This window comes from Vigna umbellata, chromosome 7 (genome assembly GCF_029865625.1).
Source record: "Vigna umbellata cultivar VRB3 chromosome 7, Vumbellata_1.0, whole genome shotgun sequence".
Lineage (NCBI taxonomy): Eukaryota > Viridiplantae > Streptophyta > Magnoliopsida > Fabales > Fabaceae > Vigna > Vigna umbellata.
This window is the reverse complement of record NC_142171.1, coordinates 46,803,069-46,818,288: the sequence shown is the minus strand read 5'-3', so window position 1 is coordinate 46,818,288 and position 15,220 is coordinate 46,803,069. Positions and strand designations below refer to the sequence as shown.

The 15,220-nt window shown below is 33.4% G+C and overlaps 1 protein-coding gene across 7 annotated transcripts; it reads left to right on the top strand.

Moving 5' to 3' along the window:
• The first annotated feature begins 6,788 nt into the window (after positions 1-6,788).
• On the top strand, positions 6,789-14,078 carry LOC124831780 (receptor-like protein EIX2). Of its 7 annotated transcripts, XM_088094852.1 has the most exons (5): positions 6,789-7,392; positions 7,508-7,656; positions 7,806-7,899; positions 10,226-13,625; positions 13,870-14,078. In XM_088094852.1, the coding sequence occupies exons 4-5, from the start codon at positions 10,242-10,244 to the stop codon at positions 13,888-13,890; spliced, it is 3,405 nt and encodes a 1,134-aa protein (XP_087950978.1). In that variant the 5' UTR covers positions 6,789-7,392; positions 7,508-7,656; positions 7,806-7,899; positions 10,226-10,241; the 3' UTR covers positions 13,891-14,078. The 7 variants fall into 7 exon arrangements, 5 of the variants coding, with proteins under 5 accessions (XP_087950978.1, XP_087950974.1, XP_087950975.1 ...); XR_015780931.1 differs by lacking the exon at positions 10,226-13,625; XR_015780930.1 differs by lacking the exons at positions 10,226-13,625; positions 13,870-14,078 and adding an exon at positions 8,738-9,217.
• Positions 14,079-15,220: the final 1,142 nt, after the last annotated feature.

Below are 15,220 nucleotides of genomic sequence, written 5' to 3'. Positions count from 1 at the left end.
CTTTGAGTTCGCGAGGGAGGCTAATCCAGGGGCTACATGACAAACTGGCTTTCTATGCGTGATAAGGGCTTCACGAGATAGGCTATCGGAGGTGCTAATACACCTAGAGTTGTCGTTGTCGTAGAGGTAAGTTATTGCTTCAAATTATGTATCTTTTGGTGGTTGCCCATGTGTGAGTTAACTTGTATATGTCTATTGCTATTGGCTTCAAATTGATGTTTGGGTTGTATTGGGGTTAGGGAAAATGAGGTTTCCTCAGTTTTTCTTTGTGTCCAACAGTAATAAAATGTGATGATGCATATTACGGTTTTGAACATTGGAATAGATTAATAAAGGGTGTAAAAGACTTGAAATGATTGGGAGTAGTTCTAGTGAATTAGAGGTTATGTTTAGTAGAAGTTAGATCATAATTGGATGAACTTTGGGTATGTTTAATAATTGATAAACTGTAAATTTTTCGTGATTGAATAAGTCAAGTCTATGATAGGCATGAGCCATGTATTGTAATCTGTTTGGAGCCTTACGTTTTGCTTATAGGGTTCAATGAATTCTAGTGCTCTGGTTTAGTGTTAAATGGCTTGAATGTCTAGATGATAAAAATTAAAAGGTGCAGGAACTTGGTTAATCTAATAAGACATCAAATCTGAAACTGAATGTAAATTGTGAATGAGATTGTGTTCTGAATGAGGCTATTGAATGATTATGATAAGATTAGAAGCTAGTAAGTACATTGTCCAAAGTATGAATTGGTTCATTGTAATTCTCTTTCACTGGTCCATTTTGAGTTCGTTCATGCTAAGCCTTTGAATTATAGCTAAGTTTAGTGGAGTTAAACTTTCTTGAGTCAATTTGTTTGCTGTTCCAGCCTCTATTTCTTTGAAACTTGATTTTGGTGGTATGATGGTGTATTTTACTGCATAATTGGCAATAGGAAGGGTTGATTTTCGGTTTATGCTTTTTTTGTGCTATTGGAAAGCTTGAAGAAGTTTAAATTGGTGTTTGAAAGTTGCTAGTACTGTTCATTTGGTCATAGTTTGGCTTATATGAATATTTTCTTTCTAAACCATCACTTTTTGAGTTAAAATGAAAGTGGAGTAGTGATTTTGAGTTGCAATTTGTTTATAACTAATTTTACAGTTTAAACACAATTAAAATCATCAAAAAAAGTTGCTTGAACATTCAGTTGTATGTTTAAACCACTTCCATATGTTTTTTGGTATCAAACCACCAAACTAGGGACTTTCTCTAGTGCAAAATTTATTTTCCAACTATTGTTTGATTATTTTCTTTGCCCAAATTCAATTATGGATTGGTAAAAGTTGGTTCAATGTTTGAAAATGAAATTAAATGATCAAAAGAAGTATAATCATTTGATAGAAATGATATAGAACCTTGAAATCCATAGTAGAGGCCCTGAAAATCAAAAACTTAAAATCTAAAATTCTTTGGGGCATTTCATCAAACACCTTTAAAAATATCAAACAGTTTGCGTTTAAAATAAATTTTGATCCGTGATTTCGATTTTTCTTGCTTTCTTAATCTATTCTAGACCCTTTATTAAGTTCCTTTTGAGTGCTTGTTGTTATTCCATCCCTGTTCCATTTGAATTCCTCATTCTTGGCTTCTAAGTTATCAAAATTCAAAGAAATTGGTTTGCTAAATTCTAGTGCAGTATGATAAATCTGTTTGGTGATGTTTGAGTTGGTTTTTGGAGGTGTATGACATCTGTTTGAGGCATCCAATGGAAAAAACATGTACCTACTAAGGTAACTTATTAGTACATGTTAGATCTATAAAGAAGATCTAACCTTTAACAAGTGGATTTAAATGTAGTTCGTTGTGAATTATGAGTCTCGACTAAGTACTAAAATCTTGGACGTACTATTCTTTTAACTAACTTGGACGTACTATTATTAGCTAATGCTTAAATTGTCACTATGCTTCTTAAATTAATGGACTGAAGTCTAATGAATAAACCTAAATACACTTTTATTTGATGTGTTAGGGTGAGTTTTTAAAGGAGTTATAATTGTGGCCAGAAGGGGACGAAGAGAGTCTATAAAGAAGACTTGAGCAGGAAAGGAAAGCAAAGGCGAAGGTATGATGACCTAAACTGAAATTGCATGATTATATGTGCTATGTCCTATTATTTTCATTCTTGTTTCATGAATTTTATCTTGTTCTAAAATGTTGTGAATGTTGAGTTTGAATGTTAAGTTATGTTGATTGGAGTTTTATGATATTGTAAACATTGAGGTTTGTCAAACTTTGTTGTGAAGGGTTTGAAACTGATTGTCAAATATGTAAGAGGTTTGTTTTAGTACTTTCATTTGTGAATGATGAATTTGAAAAAAATAAAGCATGTACAATGGCCTCTTCCATTGGTTCTAATCAGTCAAAATTAGCCATTAGACAGCTTACTAGGGATGGCAAAAAAATCTGCGCCCGTTGATATTCGCGGATAAAACCCGCGACGGATAGTTACTATCAGTGAATATGTATTACCCGCGGGTAACGGGTAGCGGGCATTTTAATACCCGCTTCTAAACGGGTTGGATGTGGGTATTATACTATCCTACCGACGCATACCCGTTACCCAAAAAAATAATAATAATAATTTAATTAATATTTTTTTTAAAAAAATTATTACCCTTAAAAAAAGGAAATTTTAATAACAGTGACTTAGGATTCCTTTCAATTACCTTTTTTAAAAAGAAAAAAAGGAAAAATAGGGGTTACATTACTTTTAACTTAATCCTAATAGAGATATCAGACATATACATAGAATCCCATTAGAAAATTCTCTCTTAACAGAGGATTCTTTTCTTCTTCCTTCTAGTTCAGCTTGTGCAGGAAGTAGGCTTCATTCGCTCTTCCTCTCGCTCTCTCTCTCTCTCTCTTGGTTCTAATTGGGGTTTTGTTCTGATTTGGGATTTGAAATTAGGGTTTTATTTGTTCTCTGATTTTGGGGGTTTCTTTTGTACGTTTTGATTCACGTTTTGGGAGTTCGTTTATTGATTTCTTCCTTGTTGATTGGTGACGTGATTTAGTTCGTTGATGCATGTTGGATTTTTGAAGACCTTGGTAGTTATCGCGGTTTGGAGATTTTTGTGACTGCGTTCGTTTTCAGAATTTGGATTTCGGGTTCCTTTTTATGTTCTCTTGGAAACTCTTTATCTCTCTGTTTCATACATTGATAGGTATTTGTGGGTTAATCCTGTGACTAAATTAAGACTTCAATTACTGGGTGTTTCTTCCTCGTATCTTTTTTTTTCAAAAGTTGTTCAATATTTATTTTCTTTAACTTGTTTAAAAATTACATTGTGTCTTTTTAATATGTAGCAGATATATTAAATTGTTCTCTTTAACTTGTAATTTAATTTAAACCTTATTTAAAAATTCACAAAATATATTTTTTAATTTGTGGGTTGAAAACGGGTATCCGCGGGTTGAAAAAAGTTCGCAGATTTTTTTTACGAATATCCAACTGGTAGCGGGTCGGGTTGTGGGTAGGCACTATCCGTGCTCGACCCGACCCGTTGTCATCCCTACATCTTACCATGTTTGTAAGATCATGGAATGTATAGGTTTAGATTACCCTTTTTAATTTAGTAATGTCTTCTACATCAAAGCAACATGACTAGCATAAAATCAATTTGCCTTCAACAACTGATATGAATTCTGTTCCACTTCCCAAGTTTCTTCTACGTGAAAGAAACTTGACTAGCATAAATTTCACTACTTGTACATTGCAAGGAGTGTTTCCAAATTGGTTGTTTGAAAACAACACAAAAGAAGCTTTAGGTTTAAATGACCCTTTGGCTTGTACCTTTGGCTAACAAGACACACTCACATGTTTAGCTATGCTAATTTAAAGCAAGAAATTTGCCAAGAGTTGAAAGAGCACCAAGGACTCTTCCAAATACTTGGACTTTTTAAAAGGTCTTTTACAACTTAAAATGAAACTAAAAGAAATCTAGCCTATCAAAAATCAGATTACACAAAAAAAATTCAAAGAAAACAAAAGCTATGCTAGTGCTCTAATTGGACTTCACAACACCATTGAAATCAGCCAAAATAATCACCAAACAAACTGCACCAGATTTTCCACCAGAAATTGGTTTTAAAATTGACACTTAGGAAGCCAAAGGTCTTTAAAGCAATGAAAAAGGGTGTAGAAATGAAGGAGGCACACAATTAAATCCTAGGAATGGTTCTAGAACAGATTAAGAAAGCAAGAAAATTGAAATGTAGGTTGAAACCAGGTCTTTTTGAAACTGTTTGATGAAAATCAGAAACTGTTTGATGAAATGTCTCAATGAAAATCAGTTTTGGTGTTTTTTATTTTGGATTGCTCTAAATTGGATTGCACGGTTCTAAAACCTTTTTAACACCTTGCATTAATTATTTTGATAATTTATTTTCACTTCAAAGCACTGAACTAGGTCTTGCTACAATCCAAATTGCATTTGCATGACAAAATAGTAAATCAGTTTCTGTTTTTCAGCTCTACACCAAAAGAATTGACCCAAGATTGGTAGTTTTAAAAGTGAATTCGTGCACAAGTGATTCTAACACTCTGGTAATACATTCAACAACTTTAATTTATCAATTTAAACTTATTTGAACTCTAATTGGGTTCAAAACCAAACTTTATAGCAGATTCACCCTTTACTTCCCAATTTCACTTAAAAATGAGGTTTGAATATGCTATTTTGCACATAGATGAATCTCGCTTCAATTTGAATGTTCTAACAAGTTTAAAACAACATTTAGGACTTGTTTAAACTGCCAAATAACACATAATCACATTAGCACGAAAATTGACACCTAATAACCCATATTATGCAAAATTTGCATTTACAACACCACCAAAATCAACTCTGCACGAATTAAGGACTGGAACAGTGATCAAATTGACTCGAGGAAGTGTCATTGCACATAAGTAAACTAGAATTACAATTCTTAGCATGAACAAACTGAAATAGTGAAAGTCACCTCTTTTTCTATCCTTTTTAGCTCATTTTCTTTCCTTGGCTTGTGATGCTTAATATTCTAAAGTACACTAATTTTAACTAATGTTAATATTCTAATAAGTCTAAAGTAGTCAAATGAAGGTAGGAAACTACTCTTAAGCAAACAAGTACCTAAAACTCAAAGTTTGAGTAGTTTCAACCTAAAGACAAATTGGCGATTAACCTAAAGAAGAGTAACTTTAAGTAATGTTAATATCCTAACAAGTCTAAAGTAGTGAAATGATGCTAGGAAAGTGGTCAAAAGCAAAGTATTATTTTACTTTATTTGTAACCATTTCAATGCAGTAATGACAGGAGAAAGTTCATCACGTCCTGATAAAGAAAAGGTGGTAGCAAGGCCTAAAACGAGGCAACGACAGGCACCACAGTATGTACTTATGGTGCCTACTACACTACCTACCATTGTTGCCCCTAGTCCATTGTCTGTGGGACCATCACATGCAGCAAACAAATTGACTCAGCAAAGTTTAACAATAACTGTGCTACAGCCCAAAAGAACAAAGCTTCTGAAAAGGGTGGCACCCTACATACCAGTGGGTTGATCACGGTTCATGAGCATGTCATTCGTATGGTAAACCTTCATTACTTTTATGTTTCTTTCATATTAACGTATGTATTTTCTATTTCATGTACACTTCTAACTCTAAATTATGTTCCACGCTCAACCTTTGGGACGGGTAGTCCATGTTGATGAGGTCTTTGCACAAACTCATGTTCGGAAGAGAACTACTGAATTCGTTGATGAAAGGTCTCGGAAGACTCATATAAGCAAATAACACTCCTACTACTAGCTAGTAATTTTTATTTATGTTAGTGTATCATTCCCTAACTTTTAATGTTTGAATAGGAAGAATTTTCTACGTGACTTTCACAAGTAAGATCCGAACATGGGTCAGCTCCTACACTAGATGATGTGAGTAATGAAGACAACGACATCCGTAAGACACAATGTTGGGTCAATGTCGTTGGTGGGAAGAAAAAATAACGAGTGTACGGTGTAGGACAGCTAACTGCAAACTACACAATAGCAAGAGGAGGTACTCTGAAGCACTAACCTTCTTCTTCAACCACCACTGCTTGGCTAAAGAATCATCTCAAATTAGGGGGCTTATCTCTAAAACCAATTATGCCCAAATGTGACACCAATGCAAAGAGGTAGCTAACTAAACTCATATTTTCTAGTCTAAAGACCTATATTTTGTCAAGTAAACAAATAAAGGTGGAAGGAGATCCAAGGAAGATACATATGAGTGATCATAACAATATGTTGAATTATATCAATAGGTACAAGTTAAAAGAGGAAGACTTTGAGGTGGTGAAATAATGTAGGGAAACCTTTCCTTGTTGTGGAAATAGTGTAGTAGAGTAATATAAACCATAACACATAGGTTATTTTTACTCACCTCACTAGTGAAAAAAAAAATGTTTTCTATGACAACTTATTATAATAGGTGAAATCTATCTATCATAATAAGTTGACCGGTGACATTTTTGTATTAAAAGAAAAAGATTATTATGATGTATTTTGAAAAATCTATCATAATAATTAAACCGATAGCATTTTTGTAATAAAAAAATTTATTATAACGTATTTAAAAAAATCTATCATAATAACTAGATGTGGTGTATTTTTATAATAAAACTTAAAACATATTATAACATCTCTTAGACCACCTATGATAATATGTTGGACACGGTCTTATTTTTGTAATAAAGTTATAAACCTTGTTATAATAGGTTTTCAACCTCCTATCATAAAATCTCAATCCCTAATTTGTTACTCTTTTCACGTTCTCTTCATCATCTTTACGCCTCACTTTGTAATCCTTTCTTTTCTTCAGATGACGTTCCCCCCTTAGCGGCCTGTGTTGCATCGACGTCGTAGTCTCCCTTGGTTCTCCTCACCATGGTCTCCATTGGCTCTCCTTGTCGTGGTCTATGGTTGCTCTCCTCGTCGTCGCCTCCGTTCGCTCTCCTCCATTTGTAAGAAGTATGACAAATACGACGTCGAGAAGAATCGTGATTCTAATGTCTATGGCGGTGATTCGTTTGCCAGACTCTACGCCTCCGTCGATGCTGACATTGTGGCATTGCTTCAGATATGTTGCTGAAACTCTTATGACTCAATTTGTGCCCCAGCTGGAGAATTTTTCTATAGAGTCACAGAATTAGGGGTTTTTCCTAATGGTAATGGAGGATATTCATGTGTATTTCTTCTGATTGTTTGTGCCGAAAGTAGAAACAGCTTCCAAGGAGAAAGGTAAGGCATCTACTGTAGCGATCAATGCGGAGATTCGTCGTACTAACACTCGGTTGCTAGAGGAGGTTCCCAAGTTCCTAAAGTTTATTTTCCTTGGTATACTGTTTAAATTTATTCTCTTCTTTTTACATTTAAACATGTACAAGAAGGTAATAGTGTTGATCTTGTTTTCATGTGCAATGTATAATTAGTGATGTTGCTTCTATAGCAGATAAAGCATACGTAAGGAATTTGTTCATGAAAAATTGGTGAAGGTTTATAAATACACTTAAAAAGCCAGAAAAGTATAGGAAGATCTACGAAATCTCATTCTATGCAGATTGATGATTTATCAAACAATTTGTCTCCATCAATTTTAAGGTGCTTATAATCATCTACTTCTTCCACCTTGCCTTGTGATTATTTACAAAGTTGTAAACTTTATTTTAGTCTGTCACATGTCTATTTTACTTAAATTATTTTATTTCTTGAGTTGCTGCATTTATTTCATATATTTTGTTTTATCCCAGGGCACAACGTCTTGATTTGGCAGTTTCATTGTTGCCTGGTTTAGATGCTGAAGATATTGCTCTATTATTTGAAGCAATAAAACCAGCATTTCAGGTATGACTAAGATATAAAGCGCTGTAAGGAATTTTCCAATTACCTTTAAGTATATAGATTACATGTAGATTGATTATTTATGAGTATTTATTTTGAAGACATATGGTTTATTTTGTTTTGTTTTGGTTGTTTTTACCAACCTTGATGTTGTGTGCTTTAAAGTTGTTCAATGTCTCGAAGTAGAAGGTATTCCGTGCTGGACTATTGCTTCCATGTTTTTGGTAGACTATTGACATGTACTCTTGTATAAGTAGAAATAATCTGAAACTTTTTGGCCTACCTATACTTGTCCTGTATGTTTTATGTAAATCTATAGGTTTATCATGTGTATGACCCAATGTTTACATATATCTTTGTTGATTAAGAAAAATAGTTTCTACTATCTTTGCTGATTAAAAGAAATACTTTCTACTATCTTTACTGACTAAAAGAAATACTTTCTACTATCTTTTCTAATTAAAAAATTACTTTCTAGTAGATTCAATAGCACCACAAGAACAAATATTGGAACACTTCTAGGCAATTAGAAGTCTGAAATTATCGATTTCTCCCCAGATAGTTCATAATTTTGTCTAAACTTTTGGAACTGAATGAGTACTTTGATTCGACTAGTATAGCTCTTATTGTAAATTTGCAACTCTAAAAATATCTTCATAATGAAATTTATTATAAAGATCTTTCTATACTTTCTCTATCCAAATAATATATTTGAGAATGAATTCATGCACTGAACATTGAAAGAGCATAGTATTAGTAATCCCACGACTTTTAAAGCGATCATTCGACAGACTTTCTTGCAAGCTTTCACCAATGAATTTCATATTGTTCTTTGCTTTAGGTGCAAGCTTCATAGCCCAAACACATGAATGGTAATTCTAAAAGAGGAGAAACCAAAACTAGAGCTGGATTTTCGTTGGAACGAAGAAAGAGATGGTTTGAAGATTTGTGTGAAAATCAAAATAACTTTCCCTCATCATAGAAGAAAAGTGAGAGACAAGAAAAAAGAAAGGAAAAGGGGAGGAGTAATGAACCATTGATACCATCTTAGTATTCAGATGTTAAAGAAATTCTCATATTATTATATCGAAAACAATGTATTATACAAAAGAGAGAGAGAGCTTTAAGATAGAGCTCTACAACTACCGCCCTAACTAAAAACTTAACATAAAGAAAAAAAAAAGTGCTTATAAAAAAACTGCAATAACCAACGCATTAAAATATATCTAGTAATAGTTGCCAATATAAATGTTGCTACAGTTTTCAAACTTTGTAAGTTATGAATTGTGTTTCTGAATTATTTTTTTCCCTTTTATTTTCATTTACTTTGTGTGATAATTCGAATTATATATTAAGAATAGTTATTAAAACCAACTATCTTGAAATTTTTGGATCAGTTTCATTTTTCTTTTATAATAAGTGTTTAATTAGCTAACAGTGAAATAGACTTGAGTAGCATAATCCTGAAGTTCTTTAGACCAATTCAATTTTCTTCTTTTGACGTGATGCTTAATTTTACTAACCCATAAAATGGATTCAAAAATAACAATTAGTAGTTTAAAAAGCTTTTGGACTAGACTCGTTTTCTTCTTTTGAAATGTCTAACATGCTTAAATTTCTATCCCATAAATTGGATTTGATTAGGACAAGTCTTCCGACCAAAATTTCATTTTCAAATGTCTAACATGCTTAATTTTTCTAACCCTTCAAATGGATTCAAATACAATAATTAATAGTTTAAGGTCTTTATGGATCAGTTTAATGTTTTCTCTTTTCAATGTGTTTCATTTTTTAACCCATAAAATGAATTTGATTAGAACGATCAATAGTTTCATTTTACCTCTTTCCAACTATCCAATGTGCTTAGTATTCTAACCATTAAAGTGATTAGATTACAACGATCAACATCTTAATTTGAACTAGTTTTATTTTTCCTTTTATAAAATGTCTTACTGGTTAATTTATTAGCTATTGATTAGGAGAATCAATAAGTTGGATATTGGGACTAATTTTATTTTTTATGATGCAATTAATTTTTAATCTATAAAAGAAATTAATTAGCACAACGAACTTGTTTTTTCTTGAGACTGGTTTTATTTTATTTTTTTCCTTTCAATTTTGAAATTAGGAGATAATAATTTTCTAACACAGTACAAATTCAATCATCTTCTCATTCACGAAAAAAAAATCAAATTAAACGAAATTTAGGCATATCATAGATTTTTGAAAAGCCAAGGCCGGTTATTACAATTATGAATATAAATGATGCCATGAAGCTTTCTAAACACAGGTGAAAGTGAGTGCTGATATAATACTCTTGTTTACTCAGATTGATATCAGAAAAAATGAGTGCTTATTTTCTAAAAGCAGTTTATGTTCTTCTACTGCTTTCTTTGCTTGCCTCTGGAATTAGTGTGTCATTCAACAACTCAAATGGAATTGGTGAAGCAAAATGCATAGACAGAGAGAGGCAAGCACTCCTCAGCTTCAAACAAGGCTTGATAGATAACTTTGGCGTGCTCTCCACTTGGACCAATAATACAAACTGTTGCAAATGGAAAGGCATTCACTGCAACCATCAAACTGGTCATGTACATCTTCTTGATCTTCATGGAAACTATGACTACAAACAGTCTTTGAGAGGTCTAATTAATGTCACTTCATTGATTCACTTGCCTTATATTGAACATCTGGATCTAAGCCATAACTATTTTGCACTGAGTTACATCCCACACTTCACGGGACCCTTCACCAACTTAAGATATCTCAATCTCTCTAGTTGTTTTTTTCTTGGGAGAATTCCTTCTACATTTGGAAATCTCTTACAACTACGATATCTTGATCTTGGGCATAATTTTCTTTGGGGAGAAATTCCTGTGCAGATTGGAACTCTCAAACATTTACAGTATCTCGATCTTGGAGGATTTTATCTTTCTGGAAAAATCCCATATCAAATTGGGAATCTCAAAAAGCTACAATATCTCAGTCTTGGAAGGACAACGAAAGATTATATTTCAAATTCCCTTTCTGGAGGAATCCCTTTTCGCGTAGGGAATCTTCCATTGTTGCATACTCTCCGACTGGTTGGCAATTTTGATATAACAGCTGAGGATGCACAGTGGCTGTCTACTCTCTATTCCTTGACTGTTCTTGAGTTGAGTTCATTGCATAGTCTGAAATCCTCTCGCCAATGGCTACAAACTATCGGTAAAATCATTCCAAACTTAACCGAGCTTAGACTAGTTGATTGTAATCTTCTGGACGATGATATTCAATCTTTGTTCCATTCTCAATCTTTCAACAATTCCATTTCTCTTGCCATCCTAGACCTCTCTTTTAATATGTTGAGATCGTCAACCCTTCCAGTCTTGTTTAACTTTAGCCTTCACCTTCAAGAGCTTTATCTTTCTCACAATAATATAGCTTTGTCACCTTCTCTATGTCCAAAAGTTTCATCTCTTAAGATCCTAGACCTCTCTTATAATAATCTAACATCATCAATGTTTACAGGGAATTTTAATATCAGCTTCAAACTTCAAGAGCTTCATCTTGTAAAGTGCAGTATTACGGATAGAAGTTTCCTTGTTTCATCTAGTTCTACAATGAATTCTTTGTCTTCTCTTCTCTATCTTGACCTCTCAGATAACCTGTTAAAGTCATGTTCTATATTTCACTGGCTTTCTAACTTTACGAACAATCTTCAAAACCTTTATCTTGATTATAATTTGTTGGAAGGTCCCATTCCAGATGAATTTGGCATAGCTATGAACTCTCTTGAAAATCTTCATGTGTCAGATAGCAAATTACAAGGCAAAGTTCCGTCTTTATTTGGGAGCATGTGTAGATTACAGATATTAAACATCTCAAATAACAAGTTAAATGGCGAATTTCCCAGCTTCATTCAAAATTCTTCATGGTGCAGCCGACACATATTTCGGGCATTGGACTTATCTTATAACCAAATTACTGGCAAGATACCCGAGAGCATCAGACAACTATCTCAGCTGGAGTTTTTATCATTGGAAGGGAATTTTTTAGAAGGTGTTGTCACTGAATCTCATCTTTCTAACTTTTCCAAATTACTTCACTTATACTTTTCACATAACTATTTGTCTCTAAACTTTGTCTCTAGTTGGGTTCCTCCTTTTAGATTGAGTTACTTGCGTCTTGCATCTTGCAAGCTAGGTCCGGGATTTCCTAATTGGCTACAGACTCAAAATTCCTTAATCGAACTTGATATATCTAGTAATGGGTTGAATGATTTGGTACCAGAATGGATTTGGAACAAGTTGCAAACTATGTACGATTTGAATATGTCTAACAATAATCTCACTGGTTCAATTCCTAATATGAAATTGAAGCTTCCTTACAAACCATCTATAAATTTAAATTCAAATAGATTTGAGGGAAAAGTTCCACTGTTTTTGCTACAAGCTTCCGAACTGTTACTCTCTGGAAACAAATTTTCAGATTTCTCATGTGGAAACGTCACAGCTGAAAACTTGGCCACGTTGGATTTATCAGATAATCAAATAAAGGGGCAACTTGCAGATTGTTGGAAATCTGCAAACCGATTGTTGTTTCTTGATTTAGGAAGCAATCAATTGTCAGGGAAGATTCCTATCTCCATGGGTACCCTTGTCAAATTGGAATCTTTGGTTTTACGAAACAATAATTTAATGGGTGAGTTGCCTTCCTCTTTGAAAAATTGCAACAATTTAATGATGTTGGATGTGAGTGAGAATATGTTGTCTGGTCCAATACCATCATGGGTTGGAGAAAGCATGCAACAATTAATAATCTTGATAATGCGAGACAATTACTTCTCTGGAAATCTTCCTCTCCATCTATGTTATTTGAAGCGTATTCAGTTGTTGGATCTTTCCAGGAATAAGTTATCAGATGGAATTCCATCTTGCTTAAACAATTTTACTGCATTATCTGAGAAGAACATCAACAGAACTGAAACTGAAAGTCGTGTGCATTGGTATAATAGTACTTACTATGAAAATTATAATGCTTTCAATGGTAGTTATTACATGATTCACATAACATGGATGTGGAAAGGTATGGAGCGCAGCTTCACAGACCCCGAATTGATTCTTCGTAGCATTGATCTTTCATGTAACAATTTAACAGGTGAAATACCAAAAGAAATTTCGTACATGATCGGGTTAGTTTCCTTGAATTTATCAAGAAACAATTTGAGTGGAGAAATTCCTTTCGACATTGGAAATTTAAGTTCACTTGAATCCCTTGACTTGTCAAGAAATCAATTCTGTGGGAGAATTCCTTCTTCTCTTCCTCAAATGGATTTTCTCCAAAAATTAGACTTGTCACACAACTCTCTTTCTGGAAGAATCCCATTGGGAAGACACTTGGATACATTTGATGGCTCTTGCTTTAAAGGAAATGTTGATCTTTGTGGGAAACCTCTTGAAGAAAATTGCCCTGGAGATGAGATACCGATAAAGTGGGAAGAAGGACCAGAAGAGCATGATAAAGATGATAAATCAGTTTTGTATGGAGCATTATACATGAGCTTGGGGGTAGGATTCTTCACAGGCTTTTGGGGCTTCTTAGGTTCATTACTTCTTTGGCAACCTTGGAGAATTGCTTATCTGAGGTTCTTGAACAGACTGATAGATTGTATACTTATAATGGCTGAAGTGAACATAGCAAAGTGCCAATGGTGGCTCAGACTTTCATTAATTATATATCTCTTACTTGTATGTCTGTCTCTCACCCTTTCATCAATTTAGTTAAGCATTGATTATATCGTATGCTCCTACACATAGCTTTACTAATGTTAGTTCCTTTTTCAAGAAATCTCTTTTTGTTTGTGTAAAGAAATTATTGATACTGTGCTCTGTTTTTACAAGTTTTAGTGCCCCCTTTTTTTTACTCTAACGGGTTTTAGTTTATCACTAAAATTTGGTCTATCATTACTAACGTCTGTCATATGAATTTCAGGATAAAATTTGCAGGTTATAGTTATCTGCTTCAAGATTCCGTCTTCTGAGATGAAAGCACTATAAATTGCTCGGAGTGTAAGATTTCAAGGATTGAAGTTTGTAATGTCAAATATGACTAGTTATATTTAAAATAATGTCTTGCAAAATCAATGTTTGATGGTTTGATGTGCGATTATATAATCTAGACAACGCACTCTTTATATTTAATTTACTTTCGATGGAAAAAATTGTCTATAACTCAACTCGTATAAGGATATGATAATCTCTGAGCTTAAAACCTTAGCAGGGAATTTACCATATCTTATAATATTTCATTTTAATTTAATATCAGATAGAGATTAGAAAAAAATATCGAAAATAAAATATAAATGAAATTTTTTTAGGTTAATATTAAATAATAAAATATATTCTGGAAGGGTTTTCAAACTGAAATATTTTGTCATTTTCAAGATAGAAATTTCTTAAATAATTACAACATATTAATTACACTTCAATCCACCATAATGACTGATGGATTTGAGTGTTTGAGTCTTTTCTTGATTAAGGCCCTTTGTAGAGTAGAGGACTTGTGGAAATTTCTTAAATAATTACGACATATTAATTACACTTCTAATCCACCATAAGGACTGACGGATTTGAGTGTCTGAGTCTTTTGTTGATGAAGGCCTTTGAAGAGTAGAGGACTTCTTAAGAATAGACTTTGATTTTTATGATTTATTTGGTTGTGTAACTTTTGCTTTCACGTGTGAATAAGTGTAAATCACGTATTCAATTTAATATTCACCAGTTTATGTATCAAAGTTAGTCGTTCTCTTTAAGCAAAGTTAGTCGTTTCCAAATTTAATGTTTATTAACGCAGGTGTTGTATTAGGCACTTTGAACTGATGTCTTAGGCAAGTTTTGTGTTGTTGTTTAAGCAGGCAACGTGTGCTCATAGTTGTGGCATAGCTATAGCCATTTGTTCGCATAAAGAAGTAGAAGGTTTTAGGAATTGAGTGTTTCCTTTAAGAAAGAGGAGAGGTGATTTTGGACGGAGGGTGGTTATATCAGTATCATTGCCTTTGGTATTCTGCTTTAACTTGGTGGGCATTTTTGAGCTTGTGTCAGGTTAGGTCTACCTTCTAGGATATTATTTCTTGAACCCGGGTATTTGTAACGTCGTTCTTATCTGCTTAGTCATTGTTTTTCTTACATGACTATCTCACGACTATCTCTCTGAGTTCATTGGGTTGTCGTTTGTTTGGTTATTGTTTTTTTACATGAATTGGTGGCACAAGGATGTCCCGTTGAGTTCTACCATTACCATTGGTCCATGTTGAATGTATTGAAAAATTATTTGTGGAATTAAT